General features: G+C 34.1%; 1 protein-coding gene across 1 annotated transcript in view; it reads left to right on the top strand.

Moving 5' to 3' along the window:
* The first annotated feature begins 1,181 nt into the window (after positions 1 to 1,181).
* Positions 1,182 to 18,485, top strand: part of ZSWIM2 (zinc finger SWIM-type containing 2) — a 30,308-nt gene continuing 13,004 nt past the window's right edge. The window contains exons 1-5 of the mRNA XM_045806116.1: positions 1,182 to 1,346; positions 2,547 to 2,623; positions 4,448 to 4,488; positions 9,658 to 9,865; positions 17,033 to 17,284. Coding sequence (XP_045662072.1) covers positions 1,182 to 1,346; positions 2,547 to 2,623; positions 4,448 to 4,488; positions 9,658 to 9,865; positions 17,033 to 17,284 — 743 coding nt within the window. The remainder of the gene's footprint in view (positions 1,347 to 2,546; positions 2,624 to 4,447; positions 4,489 to 9,657; positions 9,866 to 17,032; positions 17,285 to 18,485) is intronic.

Here is an 18,485-nt window from a genome sequence, read left to right as displayed (position 1 = left end):
GTTTTACTTTAACATCTAGTACCGTTAAGTTGACAGCAAAGTTGGGATTGTGGTTGTATGTATGTTAGCTGTTATTAGTCAGAATAGGAAAGTAGTAATAAAATTTAGTAAGTTAAAACCTTAGACCTAGGATTCAATGATGTTTATGTGCCTGTCTCACATGTGCAAGGTGCCATTTCCATCATCTTCTCTAATCGTGGCCTTTGCTATTTTCTGCTTTCTGCTCTTGACATAATCTAGTTGTGGCTTCCACCAACGATAAAATGGGACAAGTATCCTCCATCTTTGCTTATGGTACTGGGGCCCAAGTATCCATTTCCTGATTTCATTTTCTCAGAAACATTCTAGTAACATGCTTCTTTACTTGACTCAACTTTATTGCAGCTCTCCCACTAGCGTGTGGTAACAAAGCTCACAGACAATTTGAATTACTGAATCAATGTTGCATACTTCAAAAATCTTATTCCTTTGAACAGAGGTTGTAGATTTAGAGGACAGAATCAATGGATTCTGCACTACGCCCAACACCCATCCCTAACCAAATACGCAATTTAGAGATGGCTCCTCTTGCTTTGAAACCACACCCCTCCACACACACATCCCGATTTAAGGATCTAGCTTTTTAGGGATTAGATTCCTGTCTTCTGCATCTTAGATCTTCCCCCAGCAACTCACTCAGATTATGCACATAGTGAGCACTCGGGAAGTGTTGGTGGAATATTGTTGAACAAAAACAATCACTCTGGGCTTTCCGATAAAGACGATGAATCGTAACAGAATAATTTTAGCATGCAGAGCCCAAACAGTAACCAGGTTGTGCGATGTCCTAACACACGATTTCACCAGCCCCGCCTGCGAGGAACCAGCAAAAGGAACGCGAGAGATTTGACAGCTATGCCTTTGGCCGCCAGCTTTTAAATCAGCCAGTTGGGCATTAGAAACACTTCTCAGCCAGGAAGGTCGCTTCAGGAGGGTGTGGAGGCGGCTGAGAGCAGCGAAATCGACACCCTCCTCCCCTCGCACTTCTGTTGCCAGCTCTAGCTTGGCTCAAGGCACGCCGGGACACCAGGGAGCTCAACCACCATCACCAAGGCAACCGGCCGGCACGCGGTTGTCATGGAGACCGGCGGGCACCTCGAAGAGTCTCCCAGAGGGGCTGCCTTCGCCCGCATCCACGCAGGATGCTTCGCCGAGGCTATAAAGCCTCTGAAAGGCGGAGACACTTGAGCGACCACCTCAGCTGGCAACAAGACCAGGCGATGAGCAGCAGCATCTACCTCCTACGAGAGATGGGTCCCACTGGCTTCCTGCTGAGGGAGGAGGAGCCGGAAAACAGGGATTTCCGAGTAATTACCGCCCCCAACTTGCCTCTGCTCCAGCCTGGCCCACCCGCCTGGCCCACCCGCTTGGTCCTCCTGGGCCTGCCTGGTATCTAGCCACCCTCACACTCCCTGCGGATTCCCGCTGCCACACCCACCCCACCCGCGCGAGTTCCAGACCCTAAAGATGTGCAGATTGCAGAGGGAAATAGTGTTTGTGAGAAAAGTTTCGTTTTTGGAAGTCGGTACTCCAAATGCATCCAACTCTTGTAAGATAATGGCCTTGCTTGATCTTAAAATGTGAGACGTTTTGTTTAAATATAGGGTTTGCATTGCGTGCATTCTTGCATCCGTTGTTAGCACTGACTAGCCCTGCAACTCAGACGAAATGAAAATCCTATGACCTATTTACATACTGTAAATATTTACTAAATAAATAAAATTGGTTTTTCTTTACTCTTTAGTTACTTTAAAACTCCAAGAAGATCCTTTTAAAGTACTGTTTAGATGACGATGCCTTGAAATGGTCTTAATAAAAATTATAATTTTGCTGAAAGACAACAGATATTTTATACTTGCATATCCCACTCTTGCCACTCAAAGGTCAGCCACCATCCATCTCACTTCCCAGGTGTTGATTTGGAAAATTTTAATTTAGTGTCCAGCATTTTAAGTACTGAATACAAATTACTAGCCTGTGCTTATTTAAGACAGCCTTTTCTTTTTTCTTTTTTCTTTTTTTTTTTTACTTTGTCCCTTATATCACTTACTGTAGTATCCAATATAGGCTTGGTGAATAAAATCAGTCTTCTCAAGTAAAATTATATGTCAATTTAAATTTACAAAACAAACAAAAATCCAAGGTAAGCTAGTTTACAAAAGATCTTTAGCTCACTGCAAGGCAGAATGAATTTTCAGTAAGAAATGTATAGAATTTTTTTATAAAAAGCTTTTAAAATTTGATTTCTTTTCAACTGCTTGAGTGTAGGTCATCTAAAAACAGTCTTAACTGATAATGCAAGTTGTTGACCAGACAAAGAATATGAAGAGACTGGTGTCAAGAGTTAACATATCTCAATAGACTATATTCAACCTTTGTAGTCACCTAAACTAAATTACTTCTTGAAATGTCTTTTAATCCTATTATCTATTAAGTTAATTTTATCCTAACACTAAAAATTACCTGGAGTGTTTTTTTTTTTTTAAGTATGCATTTTTCTTTTAAAGGTTTTTTTAGGAAATCCTCATGTTTGTAACTGTTCCACATTTCTGAAAGGAGGGGAACTTTGTAAGCATATATGCTGGTAAGTAACTCTGTGATAAAGATCTGCCACAAAGGAACATCTTTGTATATTGCCTTTTTCATGATTTAAGTACTGCAAGATTAAAGAAATTTGGTGTTGGGAGAATATAAAGGTAAAATGGCTGTAGTTTTTCAGTATATTTTGGGGTATTTTATCTCATTCTGAAAATTAAGTAAGGTTTAACTTGAGAAACATATTACCACCTCTACAAGTTTTGAACGTTAATGTTTTTAATAAGAAAAAAATCACTTCCTAGGGTCTCATGATGTACAAATGTGAAATCTAGCTATAAAGAAAAAGAAAAACCTACCTGATTCGCATCACTAATGATAATTATGTTCTCACTACAGAATTTCTATTTGCTGTCAGTTAAAAATAAATCTCTGAATACATTTTTATTTTTATTCTTTCTAACAGATGCATTGTTTGTTTTCTCTGTAAATTCAGTACAACAAATTATTTAATAGCAAAAATTTCATTAGAATTTTTTCTCATTATGATATATTTTGTGTTATTTTTGTTTTCAATAAGCATTTTACTATGAATCTTTCAAGACAGTAGTAGGACTCCACTGAAGATTACTTCCAACAAATCTGAAATTTTTCCTCTAATGTCAGAACCTATTTGTAGGGGAAATCCCAGAAATGGAAATTTAAAAAGCGCTTTCCATTTAATGTTTGGAAGTAGTTTGGAATTCTTTCCATTTTTTCCATTTTTTTCATTCTTTCAACTCATTTTGTTTTATTCATCGATATTTATACAAACAAATCATGAATTATACTATTAGAGAAAGTTTGATATTTGAGAGTAAAATAAATGGAACAAAAAAATTGAGAGAAGAGTTTGTATCTCATATTTTGAATGCTTTTCTTCATAGGTTAAAAAAAAAAAAACAAAACAATATATATCTGTCATTTCCAAAGCTTTTATTTACCAAGTTTTTGTTGTTTTGTTTTGATCAGTTTTTATTCAGCATTGCTAACACAATTTGCTGTAGTTAGCATAGAAGATATAAAATATGTTCCTTTCAAAACTTACAGTTTGGTTTTATTATTAAAAATAATAAATTACATTTATTAAAATAGGTTTTTTCATTTTTTTTAGTGCTAGCTTCCTCAGGGCAAGGCTTTCTGTTCTCATTTTTATATAATATAACTCGTTTTTAAAAATACATATACCAAACTAAATGGGAATAAGACTCAAATATTTAATATACTAAAGTATATTTAATATATTTATGTAAGAATTTCATATGTATTTCTCACTTTTAAAGAACAATATTCCATTTTAATTGGTGCTTTTTCAAGTATTTTTATTGTCATGTATTAAAGTGGTATATGGAGGAAAACAGTCATTTGGTACTCTCCAGAAAATTACTCCATTTTCAGGAATAAGAAACTTCTAGGGAAGTTTAAAGAAAGTACTATGAATACCTCAATTCCCTCACTAACCTGTCTCTGTGAACAACTATATGTCCTAAAGAAATGCATGGACTCTCTCTGGCAAATTTCTTTATTATAAATGTCTTTTATTTTCATTTATCACACTTTTTTCACTTGCTTACTTTAAAACATATATTTTTCACTTGCTTACTTTAAAACATATATTTAACTATTTTTGTATGAGTTTTTTTATTTTAATTTCAGTATAGTTAACATATTTAACTAATATAACAGAAAACTGATGAGTGTTGTTTATTTATAACATTGTCAGCAGTATAAATTCTATAATGCTATTCCTACCTTAAAATTAAAACAAAATATATCTTTTTAAGTTATGTCAGAAATAAATGTTTTATTTTGGTTTTCTGTCTATGAATATTAGGGTCTTGTTGAAAAAATTCAAGCTTCCAAGAAATCATGAATGTAAGTTGTATTTTTTCTTTTATTATTTTGAAGTTAACAATTTTAGTAATTTTTTGTTTGGACATATTCTAAATTTAAAAAATTATTTTCCTAGACAATCTATTAACTAGCTATAGCTCAGTTTGTTACATTTAAGACAGTTGGAAAGTTTTTCTTCCTTAATAAAAAAAATGTAACTTTATATGTCGTTTCAAATTCAACGGCATTTAATTTAAAAAGGGGTGAAACAATGGCCAGTTATTCTGAAGGCAAAATTTCCCTCATGTGTCCTAAGCAAAGATTCACAGTGGTTTCTATATTTAAAATTATTTTAATTACAGGAAAAATAAGAAATGTAATTTTTTAGATCCCATCAATAGACAGTTGACATGGCACGTAATTTCATTCAAAAATGTCTACTAACTGAAATTCGCATGCAAATATGTATAAATATATTTAAATATGTATAAACATATTTTTAAGAATAAACTAGTTTTTATGTCAGTACTTAAATTGAGTTTAGAGTCAAGCATATAGTTGTGTAACTTTAAGTTCTGGAGTCCTCAAAATCCAGAGAAAGAAAAATAATTTTGTTATAGCTCATTTGGATTTGTAGATTTTATAAAAAAGATACTGTCATTATGGAATTGTTCCTGTAGTCATGTGGTTATTTGGCCTACAATAGACCCATCTAAGAATTGCAATGATATCTTAAAATTTATTAGTGTTTATTATGTTCATAAAGAAAGTAACAATCGGTTTTCAATTTTTTTTTTAGATCTAAGAGTATTGGTTTTACTAGCCAAGTTCAATTCCCCCCAACTATCATATAAGTACAATTATAATAAACATTTAAAAGTTGTACTTGTTAATAAATTAATTACTGTTTCACAGGCATTTTTCTTCTGTACTCTCTTCTCACTTTACACATTCTTTTAGAAATGTCTCCCATTTTCTATGTCAGCTGTTACCTCTATACCAGTGATTTCAACATCTTATCAACAGAGCAGTATTTCCAGCTGCCTTCAGGGCAGCTCAGTTTTGGAGGACCCAGAGGCATTTTAAATAAAAATTTCTCCCCATTAGTGCTCCCATCTAGTATTCCCTACCTCATATATTGGCTTTCCTTCTTTAGTTTCCAAAACTAGAAACCATGGGATTCTCCTTGATTTTTCCTCTCCTAATTTCTTCCCTCATATCTCTAGTCCTTCTACAAATCCTCTTTACGTTACATCCTATGTTCTTCTCAACAGTGTTCTCATCTCTCCATCCTCATTCTCACCTTCGTCCACCTTCACAAGCCCTAGTATTCTTTGTAGCCTCCTTCTTTTCAGTGCCTGCACTTTGTTGCTTTCTCCTTCACATTGTAGACAAAAGGTTCTTTCTGAAATGTCCTTAATTCTCTACTTCATCTTCTCTCCCAATCCCTTCATACACAATGATTAGGTTCTATGATATTATACATATTGTTTTCTTCTCTATTTCTTCATTTTATCCACCCAAAGTTAAATGTTCACATTTTCTCCAAGTCTTATTTGATCTCCCCACTGTTTTACATATCATTTTCACAATCCTCTATACTAGTGCTGTCCAATAGAAATATAATGTAAGCCACATATGTAATTGTCTAGTAGCTGTATTATAAAAAGCAAAAAGAGACAGGGGAAAAGATTTCTAATAATATGTTAATTTAATCCAATGCATCAAAATATTATCACATCAACATGTTATCAATATAAAAATTATGCAATTTTTAATACTGTCCTCAAAGTCTAGTGTGTATTTTATACTTACAGAGCATCTCATCTCAGATACTATGTTTTCACTGGAAATATTTTATCTGAATTTAGATTTCAAAAAGTAATCAGTTGGGAAAAAGATTCATGTAATACCTGAATTGTTACAAACATATTTATAAACTTTTCGGTAGCTATCAATTATCAGTTTTCAATTTAAATTTAAGTGAAACAAAATTAAAAATTCAGTTTTTCAGTCACATGAGCCACATTTCAAGTGCTCGGTAGCCACATGTGGCTAACGGCTGGCTACTCTATTAGATAGTACAGCTCCACACAACTGAACTCAGCAAATATTTATTGTACTGCGTATTAGCCAGGAGCCTCTGCTAGGTACTTTCTATAAATAAAAACATATGAATACTAACATTTGTGGATTTTTTCATTTACAAAAATAGCAATTTCATATGGGCCAATGTAATACTTAATATTGTGTTATTCTTTGTACTTCTTGAAGACAGAAACCATGTTTTTTCTTTTTATAAGTCTACAATAGGGAATTTTTAAAATGTTTAATCCTATACATTAATTTTGAAAAATGTATACTTCCTACTGAAATAAAAAATCTTGCATATCTCCTATATTTAAAAGAAGTTTTTGCCAACATTGAGAAAATCCTATTTGCACATCTTAAGATTTATCGTTTAAATGAAAGCTAAAACAAACATACATGAAAATTAAAGTAATTTAAAGAAAGCTATAAACAGTTATTCATTAAGATTATGCAAAGTATATACAAAATGAAGGAGATGGTTACTAGTAATGAGGGAAGAGTGTTTTGAATATCATTCCTGAATTCTTCTAAAACACATCAGGAAACAAATATTTGCACTCTAGTGCTGCATATCAAAAGCATGAGACTTATTTTTGAAGAGTTACAAAGATAATTACACAGGAATTTTATAATAAAGATACCAGTTTCTGAACACCGAACATTCTTTTTCTTATCACCCAACAAATGTTTTACGGCGAAACCTGCATTTATCACCTAATAGTTCCTTCTAAATACAATGTCTATTTTTTTTTGATAGTTTACTTTTTAATAGAGAGCTGAGGGACAAATAACTAAGAGTTGAAACTTATCCTTCTCTTCATTTTATAAATGTTGGCATTTGAGAAACTTTTAGTTTATCTGAGCCCCCTCTCTTCTTTTATAGGGGAGATTCTAAAAGGTCCAATGCTAACAGCAGACAGAATGCAAAGTATAAACTAGACTTTTTGAGCTCTTCTCTTCTTCTCCCTTCATTCTTCTATTGTTAGTCATTTAATTTATTTCTAACTACTTGTTACATTCTTTGTACATGAAACTTTCTCTTCTTTCAATTATTACTTTAGCCTGAAGTCTCAGTAACTGGATTTTAGAGTAAAAGTAATAATATTTTTATGTCTGCCACCCATATGTATTACCAAATTGGTCTTTAAAATACTTTTGCTGATTGCAATTTCAACAATGTATCAACTTTCTTTTAGTTTTGCTTTGGGATTCATGTTAGGTTATATTATTACTTAACCAAAATACTTAAGTCCGCAAAGAAAATAATTAAAAAATACATAGAAATACTTTGAAATGTTAATAATATTTCTATAGTTTTAGAAAAAAAGGCTATCATACAAAACATGAAACAACACCAGATACAAGGTTCATTATAATCTATTCATTCCTAGTAAACTTAAATAAGAAAAGTGTCCATTCTCACATGTGTCTAACATACCCCTAGAAGATCTAAAACGCCTTCATATAACTTTTCTTTTTTTTTTTTTTAAGATTTTATTTATTTATTTGACAGAGAGAGAGACAGTCAGCGAGAGAGGGAACACAAGCAGGGGGAGTGGGAGAGGAGGAAGCAGGCTCCCAGTGGAGGAGCCCAATATAGCGCTCGATCCCAGGACTCTGGGATCATGCCCTGAGCCGAAGGCAGACGCTTAACGACTGAGCCACCCAGGCGCCCCCTTCATATAACTTTTCTAAATGCAAAAAGAAATAGCATAAGGGAAACAACATTTCATTTATTTATCACTGCTTATTCAATAGCAATATTTATTCTGTGTCTGTGCCTCATTCCTATTTCAACACACTTTTCTTTGATGTTAATGAAATTGAACATCTTCCATTCCATATTCTTTCATAGTCTCATACATTAATTATTCCAAGTTATCTCAGAAGTTTGTTTCTCCCTTGCATTTTCCAATTCATATTACACCACATAGGACAGTTTATGACCAGATCCTCTTATGAAATTTTATGTTTCAGTAATTCTGCTGCCCTAGAAAATCTTTATTCCCAAAAGCACAATTTTTGTTCTTCATTTTCCTCCCCATTATTTTAGAGAGCAGATGTTTCTCTCTCTGTGACAAATAGCCCTCATCCTCCAAAGTAATAGTTAATTAAAGTATGTTAGCCTCTTACATTCCACCTGACACCCCACCTTATACAAGGAACAGAGATTTCTGTACTGAAATGTATCTATGATGTTTTCAGTATTTTTAGTGTTTAATTGCAAGACTTTCCAGAAAAATAAAGCTTTTTATTGTCTTGCAAATATTTTAAAAATTTATTTTAAAAATTACTAAATGTATTAAAGGATGTATAAAATGAATAGAATTCAGGGGTACCAATAACAGATGGCATTTAAATTATGGCATGTTAAGGAGAGAGAAAAGGAAAAGAGCCTGGGATGGGCCAGGGAATAAAAAATCTAGGATGCCCTGATCAAAACTATATGTATTAGAAAATAATTTCTTATAAAGACAGCAGGATGGAGAAAATTCATAATTCAAAAAATGTGTATACCAAGGTTGTAAGCAACATGGTTCATAATAGGTTGTCCTGAGGAATACTAACCAAATCTATGAAAGATGTGGCTACCAAGACACTCTTATACAAACATAAAACCAAGACAGGAGAGTAGGCACAATTAATTGAGTCTTGCTCTCCTCTTATCCATTCATTCACTATTCATTTAACAAATAATAATTTTACTAACGACTCAAATATCCCTGTTTCTCCTTTATGTTTTTGTCCATTTCTTCTGATTCTATGTTGATAAAATATTTGTTTATGGACAAGTTGAACAGTCAAAATGGAAGACATGATAATAACACCAATCCAAGGATGAGTGCTATCATATAATTAATGTAAAACCTTTATAAAATGCAATACTTGCACTGACTCTTTTCAGTTACAAGAAAAAAAGATAACTTCCATTCTTTTTCTAAATGACTCTTTCCTCACCTTTTAGCTGAAAAAAATACTAATAGTGGTAAATGTAGATGTAATAATTCAATCAAAACTATCTGATATTTGAAAGAAAATTCTAACTTTCAGCATAAGTTATTACATTTCTGTATCTCCAGTTTTGCCACTGAATTTTAATACTTTGGGATGTTTCACTAGCTGCTTTGCAGTTAGGTCTCGTGGAAGGAGAAATCAGTGACTTGCTCCGAGGGATACATCGAGTTCAAACTCCCCAACAAGGAACAAATGATGAAACTGTGCATATTGAAGATGGGTACATTCAACAGAAGGAAATTGGTTCAGATGATATCTGCTCAATTTGTCAAGAAGTACTTTTAGAGAAAAAACTTCCTGTCACATTTTGCAGGTGACATGCCTTTTCTTTCTCTTTTTTATTGAAGTATTATTAAAATATAGCATTATATTAGTTTCAGGTATACAATATAATGATTCAACAATTCTATAAATAACTTAGTACTCATCAAGGTAAGTGTACTCTTAATCCCCTTTATCTATTTCACCCATTCCCCCACTCACCTCCCCTCTGACAACATCCAGTTTCTTCTCTGTATTTAAGAGTCTGAAATTTTGGGTACCTGGTTGACTCAGTTGGTTGAGCATCTGCCTTCGGCTCAGGTCATGATCCCAGGGTCCTGGGTTTGAGTCCCATGTTGGGGTCCCTGCTCAGCAGGAAGTCTGCTTCTCCCTCTCCCTCTGCCCCTCCTCCCCACTTGTTCTCTCTCTCTCTCAAAAAAAAAATTAATAAAAATCTTTAAAAGAAAAAGAAAAAAAAGAGTGGTATTTTGCTGCTCTTTTTTTTTTCTTTGTTCATTTATTTTGTTTCTTAAATTCCACATATGAATGAGATCATATGGTATTTGTCTTTCTCTGACTGCTTTATTTCACTTAGGAATATACCCTCTACGTTAATCTATGGTGTTGTAAATGGCAAGGACTCATTCTTTTCTATGGTTGAGTAATATTCCATTCTGTGTGTGTTTGTGTGTACCATACCTTCTTTATCCATTCATCTATCGATGGACACTTGGGTTGCTTTCATAACTTGGCTATTGTAAATACGCTGCAATAAGCATAGAGGTACATTATCTTTTTGAATTCATGTGTTTGTTTTCCTTCAGTGATTTACCTTTAGTGAATTACTAAATCATGGTAATTCTATTTTTAATTTTTTGAAGAACCTCCATACTGCTTTCCACAGTGGATACACAAATTTGCATTTCCAATGGGGCATGAAGGATCCTTTTTCTCCACATCCTCACCAACACTTGTTATTTCTTGTGTTTTTCGTTTCAGCCATTCTGACAGGTATCAGGTAATATCTCATTGTGGTTTTGATATGCATTTCCCTGATGATTTGTGATCTTGAGCATCTTTTCGTGTGTCTGTCAACCATCTGTATTACTGCTTTAGAAAAATGTCTGTTCAGATCCTCTGCCCATTTTTAATCAGATTGTTTGGGGGTTTTTTGGTGTTGAGTTGTATAAGTTTTTTTATGTATTTTGGATAGTAACCCTTATCAAATATACCACTTGCAAATATCATCCCCCATTTGGTAGGTTGTCTTTTGATTTTGTTGATGGTTTCCTTTGCTGTGCAGAAAGCATTTAATTTTTATGTAGTCCCAATAGTTTAATTTTGCTTTTGCTTCCCTTGCCTGAGAAGACATCTCTAGGAAAATGACTCTATGGCTGATGTCAAAGAAGTTACTATCTATGTTTTCTTTGGGGATTTTTATGGTTTCAGATTTCACATTTAGGTCTTTAATCCATTTTGAGTTGATTTTTGCATATGGTGTAAGAACGGGGTCCAGTTTCATTCTTTTGCCTATAGCTGACTAGTTTTCCCAGCATCATTTGTTGAAGAAACTGTCTTTTCCTCATCGCATATTCTTGCCTCCTTTGTTGTAGATTAATTAACCATATATGTTTGGGTTTATTTTTGGGCTCTCTCTTCCGTTCTGTTGATCTGTGTGTCTATTTTTATGCCAGTATTATACTGTTTTGATTACTACAGCTTTGTTTATATCTTCAAATTTGGAGTTGTAATACCTCCAGCTTTGTTTTAGTTTCTCAAGTTTGTTTTGGCAATTTGGGGTCTTCTGTGGTTCCATACAAATTTCAGGATTATTTGTTCCAGTTCTGTGAAAAATGTTGTTTGTATTCTGATAGAAATTACATTGACTCTGTAGATTGCTTTGAGTAGTGTGGACATTTTAATAGTATTAATTCTTTCCGTCCTAGAATGTGGACTATCTTTCCATTTGTTGTGTCATCTTCAATTTCTTTTTTTTTTTTTAAAGATTTATTTATTTATTTATTTGACATAGAGACAGCCAGCGAGAGAGGGAACACAAGCAGTGGGAGTGGGAGAGGAAGAAGCAGGCTCCCAGCGGAAGAGCCTGATGTGGGGCTCGATCCCAGTGCTGGGATCACGCCCTGAGCCGAAGGCAGAAGCTTAACGACTGCGCTACCCAGGCGCCCTCCATTTTCAATTTCTTTCATCAGTGTTTTATAGTTTTCAGAGTACAGGTCTTTCACTTCCTTGGTTAAATTTATTCCTAAGTATTTTGTTCCTTTTGATGCAATTATAAATGGGATTGTTTTCTTAATTTCTCTTTCTGCTACTTCATTATTGGTGTAGAGAAATGCAACAGATTTCTATATATTGATTTTGTATCCTGTGACCTTACTGAATTTATTTATTAGTTCTAGTATTTTTTTGGTGGAGTCTATAAGGTTCTGTCTATATAGATTATGTCATCTGCAAATACTGAAAGTCTTACTTCTTCCTTACCAATTTGGATGTCATTTATTTATTTTTAGCCTGATTGCTATGACTAGGACTCTCAGTACTATGTTGAATAAAATGGTGAGAGTGGATATCCTTGTCTTTTTCTTGAGCTTAGAGGAAAAGCTCTTAGTTTTTCACTATTAAGTATGATTTTAGTGTGAGTTTTTCATATATGGCCTTTATTATGTTGAAAAATGTTCCCTCTAAACCTATTTTGTTGAGAGTTTTTATCATGAGTGGGTGTTGTACTTTGTCAAATCTTTTTCTGCATCTATTGAGATGATTTTTTTGTCCTAACTCTTGTTAATTGTAATATATCATGTTGATTGATTTATGAATATTGAACCACACTTATATCCCTGGAATAAACCCCATTTGATCGTGATGAATCATTTTTTAATGTATTGTATGATTTGGTTTTCTAATATTTTGATGAGATTTTTGCATCTATGTTCATCAGAGAGATTGGCCTATACTTCTCTTTTCTTTATAGTTTCTTTATCTGGTTTTGGTATCACGGTAATGCTGGCCTTGTTGAATGAATTTGGAAGCTTTCTTTCCTCTTCTATTTTCTGGAAAAGTTTGAGAATAGGTATTAACTCTTCTTTAAATGTTTGGTAGAATTCACCTGTGAAGCTATCTGGTCCTGGACTTTTTTGGGAGTTTTTTGATTACCAATTCATTTCCTTGCTAGTAGTTGGTCTGTTCAAATTTTCTATTTCTTATTGGAAACAGATTCAGTTTTGGAAGGTGTTATGTTTCTAGGAATTTATCCATTTCTTCTACATTGCCCAATTTGTTGGCATACAATTTTTCATAATATTCTCTTATAATTTTTTGTATTTCTGTGGCATTGGTTTTTTTTCCCTTCATTTCTGATTTTATTTACTTGAGTCCTCTCTCACTTTTTCTTGATAAGCCGATGAAAAGTTTATCAATTTTATTGATCTTTTCAGAGAACAAGCTCCTGGTTTCATCGATCTATTCTATCATTTAAGGAGTTTTTGTTTGTTTTGGGGGGGGGGGATTTGGTCTCTATCTCATTTATTTCTACTTTAATCTTTGCTATTTTCTTCGTTCTACTGGCTTTGGGATTTGTTCTTTTTCTAGCTCTTTTAGCAATAAGGTTAGGTTGTTTGTTAATGATCTTTCTTGCTTCTTGAGGTATGTCTGTATTGTTATAAATGTCCCTCTTTGATCAGCTTTTGCTGCATCCCAAAGATTTTGGACCACTGTGTTTTCATTTCCATTTGTCTCCATGCATTTTTATTTCCTCTTTTATATTTTGATTAGCCCACTCATTGTTTAGTAGCATGTTATTTAGCCTCCATTTATTTGTGTTCTTTCCAGATTTTTTCTTCTGTTTGATTTCTAATTTCATACTATTATGGTCAGAAAATATGCATGATATGATTTCAATCTTTTTGAATTTATTGAGGCTTGTTTGTGGCCTAACATGCAACCTATTCTGGAGATTGTTCCATGTGCACTTGAAAAGACTGTTTTCTATTGTTTTTGGATGGAATGTTCTGAATATCTGTTAGGTCCATCTGGCCCAATGTGTCATTGAAAGCCACTATTTCCTTGTCGATTTTCCATCTGGCTGATTTATCCATTGATGTAAGTGGGGTGTTACTATTATTGTATCACTGTCAATTTCTTTCTTTATGTCTGTTACTAGTTCCTTTATGTATTTAGGTGCTCCCATGTTGAGTGCATGAATATTTACAGTTGCTATCCTCTTGTTGGATTGTTCCCTTTATCATTATGTAATATCCTTTTATTTTTCACTGGTTACAGTCTTTGTTTTAAAGTCTATTTTGTCCGATATAAGTATTGCTACCCTGCCTTTCTTTTCACTTTCATTTGCATGGTAAGTGGTTTTTCATCTCTTCATTTTCAGTCTGCATATGTCTTTAAGTCTGAAGTCAGTCTCTTGAAGGTGTCATATAGATGAGTCTTTTTTTAAACCATTTACTCACCATCTTTTGATTGGAACATTTATTTCATTTACATTTAAAGTAATTATTGGTATGTATGTACTTATTACCATTTTGTTACTTGTTTTATGGTTGTTTTTGTAGTTCTTCTCTGTTCCTTTCTTCTTCTGTTGTTCTCTTCCGTTGTGGTTTGATGGCTTCCTTTTGTGTTATGCTTGGATTCCTTTCTCTTTATTTTTTCTATATCATTTATAGGTTTTTTTAATGTGTGGTTGCCATTATGTCCATATAGAATATCTTGTACATATAAAAGTCTATATAAAAGTATATATAAGTTGGTCACTTAAGTTTGAACCCATCTAAAAGCACTAGGCTTTTAGTTGGGCAGTATTAATAGTCACACTGGGTGCTTGCCTTCATCCTGTCTGTAGGGGCTGCAGGCACACTGAACTACAGGGCACTGTCTTGTGTTATCATCTGAGAGGCTTTCATTGGTAGATGGAGCCAGAAGCCAGACCACATGCTTACCTCCAGTCTCTGTTGGGGCCGTCATCACACTGATCTCTACATAGCCTACTCTTCCTGCCTTGTCTCCTGACAGGCTTCCATGGGTGGATCGGGCCAGAAGTCAGACCTCATGCGCCTCCAGTCTGTGTGCCAGTGCTATAGTTACACTGATTGGCAGGGCAGTCTCTGAGCAGCCAGCTCTAAGGTTTGGCTGCAGGGACTGTGGGTGCACTGGTGTATGTAGTTGTCTTCTCCTCTCCCCAGGGTAGGAATCATTTTGGAGTGGTGCCGGTCCCTGCCAGGACTGCTTGCAGAATGTGTTAGGACGGCAGCTACTTTCTAGGGACACCTCCTAAGTGGAGCAAGTTGGTTGACATGGCTCCACAGGATAATGTGGAGGCAGGAAGCACTGTGATAGCAAAATAGTGAAGAGTGTTTGTGCTGGTTCCTGCAAGCATCCAGCTATCTAGCCTATGGGATGGGGGAAAATAAAAATGGCACCCATTAGCTCTTTAGTTCTTGGAGAAGTTTCCTAATGATCCTTGCCCCTCTGGGGCACATGCTGAAATTAGTAAGTAAACCTCCTTCATGATACCCCAGGTGCTTTTCAAACTACTGCTTTTTTGCTGTATCTCAGCTCAGTTATATGTTATGCTGGCTCTTTAAGGGTAGGAACTCAGTTTCCTTTCACCTGGAGCTAAGCCCCACTGATTCTAAAAACTGGCAATGTTAAGCCCTACTGGTTTTCAAAGCCAAATGTTATGGGGACTTGTCTTCCCAATGCAGGTTCCCTGAGCCTTGGGTGCCTGGTGTGGGGCCTGATCCTTCCTCTTCTCCATGCTTGTGGTGTCCCTCCCATTTGTGGCTAGTCTCCCCATGGATTTAGTTCCTGACCATATCTCTGTTCCTCTTACACTTTTCAATGTTGCACTCACTCTATGATTAACTGTGAAAGGTCTGTTCTGCCAGTCTTCAGGTTGTTTCTGAGTTAATTGCACTGACGTGGCTATTATGTCAGGGTGTACGTCAGTATTGTGTCAGAACAAGATGAGCTCAGGATTCTCCTATTTTGCCATCTTCCCAGCCTTCTACATGTTTTTTTCTTTGGATATTTAAAGCTTATGAAAAAATTGTAATTTAATATGTTTGTAATTGATTGTTAAGAGACATATTCATAGAAAAACAACAAAAAGCTTTACCTATTGCTTAATTTGTATTTCATTGGCCTTTTGTTTCCTAACTTATCTGTGGTAAGAGGTCCTGTTCTTACTCTAAATACTTCTAGGCTACATTATAAAGGGTGAAAATTAAAACTTAATTGCAGTTTATTCCCCTCTCCACTTTAAGTTTTAAAGTAGAATAGTTTTCACGTTTTTGTTTTATACACATGAATAAATACTATCTCTTAGACCAGTTACAAAGAATTTTCTGAGAGTAAAGATAGTAATTTAATATTATAAAAATTCTTTTCAGTGTCTCAAAATTCTATCTTTAAACCTAAATAATTGAAATGCTTACCTATACACAAATATTTGTTGAAGAGTGTCATATTCATACTATTCTTTGAGGCCCTGCAAAGTTAGGCTTGAATATTTGGGCAACAATTTGTTATTGAATTTTTCATTTTCTTACTCCTGATTATTGGCCAAAATTTTCATCCATGTAGTTTTCCATATGGCTGCTTCTATTGCATATTTTTAAATTATTAACTATTTCCCAAAATATTTCTTTCCATAATATTTGTCAGGTACAATCACATATTGTGTGATTTCTAGAAAATGAGGTGATAGTCCTGCTCTCAGTGATGCTTTTTATTTAAGAACAATAATTCTTGTTATAATTTTCCTTTTGTTAAGGTTATATTTATTCTCACTTTTAAAATGAAAAATATTGGGGCACCTGGCTGGCTCAGTCAATGGAGCATGTAACTCTTGATCTCAGGGTTGTGGTTTCAAGCCCCACACTGGGTGTAGAGATTACTTAAAAATAAAATCTAAAAAAAAATGAAAAATATTTTAATGATGCAAAATTGTTTAAACCACCATTTCATTGGAATGAGGGAGAATTTGTTAGGAATTCTAATGTATTAAATTAAAGATGATAGATTAAGTAGGTGGATAAAATAGTGTTTATGTGTATAATCAAGCTATATCTGGAAAATCAGTTCAGAATCTATTTTTATGGGAAATAAAATGGTAGCACAGAAAGTTTTATTTATATAAATTTATATAACTTTGATATATATAAATGGTAAACTCAAATTTTATTTCTAACAGGTTTGGCTGTGGCAATAGCATTCATATAAAATGCATGAAGATCCTAGCTAATTATCAGGATATGATTTCAAACACTTCCATGTTGAAATGTCCTCTGTGTAGGAAAGAGTTTGCCCCATTAAAACTTATTTTAGAAGAATTCAAAAACTCTAGCAAACTTGTAACTGCAGCTGAAAAAGAGCGACTGGACAAACACCTTGGAATTCCCTGTAATAACTGCAAACAATTTCCAATTGAGGGGAAATGTTATAAGTAAGTGTCAACAGTAAAATTATAAACATGTATTCTAACTTTTTTTTTTTTTTTTTTTTTACTTTAGGAAACTTGGAGCATTAGGGTACTGGTCATTACTGCCTTCTTTCTTCTATATATAGTGTGTTTGCCTTAAGTGGTGTTTGCTTATTTAGGATTTCCAGACTGATGATTTATGTCTGCCCAGTACCTCAAAAATTCTGGTTGTTTTATTTTCTTCACTTACACAAACATATTGGCTTTGTACTAGATTGAGAGTCTGAAGTAGCATCTTGTCCTGGAAGCTCTGGACACAGGCTTAAATGAGTTTCCAAATTCAGAACTCTCAACTTCTAGACCTCTCAACTTCTATAACTTTCTTTGAACCATCAGTGAAATCATTGCCAAACACTCCTAGGATTGAGCTAGAGGGATATTTACTAGATTGACTGAATATTTAATTAGGTTTCCCAAACTTGAAATTACAATGAGTACATATTTTTTTCTTTAATCCTATACTTTAAAAACAAGATAAATGCTAGAGAAAACAATTTTTGTTACTTCTGTAAGTAATCCCTAAACTTTCCCACAATTGCCACACTAACACATCAGTTAATTGCTATGTTCGGGAAATTTGTGTTTTAACTAAAATTTTAGCTTAACTGTATGTTAAGAAAATATACTCTTTTTTCAGTCTTCCTAGAAATACATTATGATGAACCCAATTAATATATATTTTTAGAACCCTCTTATAAAACCATAAAACTTTTTTTTATCACTCCCATCAACAAATGATAACTTTTCTGCTTTGAAGTGTTTTAGTTCTTTGTTTTCTCTATGTGTCACATAGAATAAAATCAACTGGATCACTATAAGAGTCTTTACTGGAAAATAATTGGCCTGAGAAGGCTCCAAAGGAGCATTTTAAATTGAGGAAGAAGGGGAGACTTTTTGTAGAGTTTTAGCAGGTGTTCAGCTAGTGTTACGAATGTTGGTTAAATAGAATTAGAAAAAGGAAGGACTTGATCTTTGGTTTTAGTAGCCATTGTTTTCAAGAGGTATGGATCCAAACAGTAAGGAGCTAGGATAATGTGCGAAAGAGAGGATTGGGAGGAACAGCTGTGGGGAATGAGGACATGAAGCAGCCATGGTGTAAAATTCTCAGTCCTCGTTTTTGCCTATTCCTCAAATGATTAGTGTGTGGCTTTAGCAGACTACTTCA

Source organism: Ursus americanus, chromosome 1 (assembly GCF_024610735.1).
Source record: "Ursus americanus isolate L20-20 chromosome 1, mUrsAme1.1.p, whole genome shotgun sequence".
Lineage (NCBI taxonomy): Eukaryota > Metazoa > Chordata > Mammalia > Carnivora > Ursidae > Ursus > Ursus americanus.
Note: the sequence above shows the minus strand (reverse complement) of the source record. Positions and strands in the feature narration are given on the sequence as shown.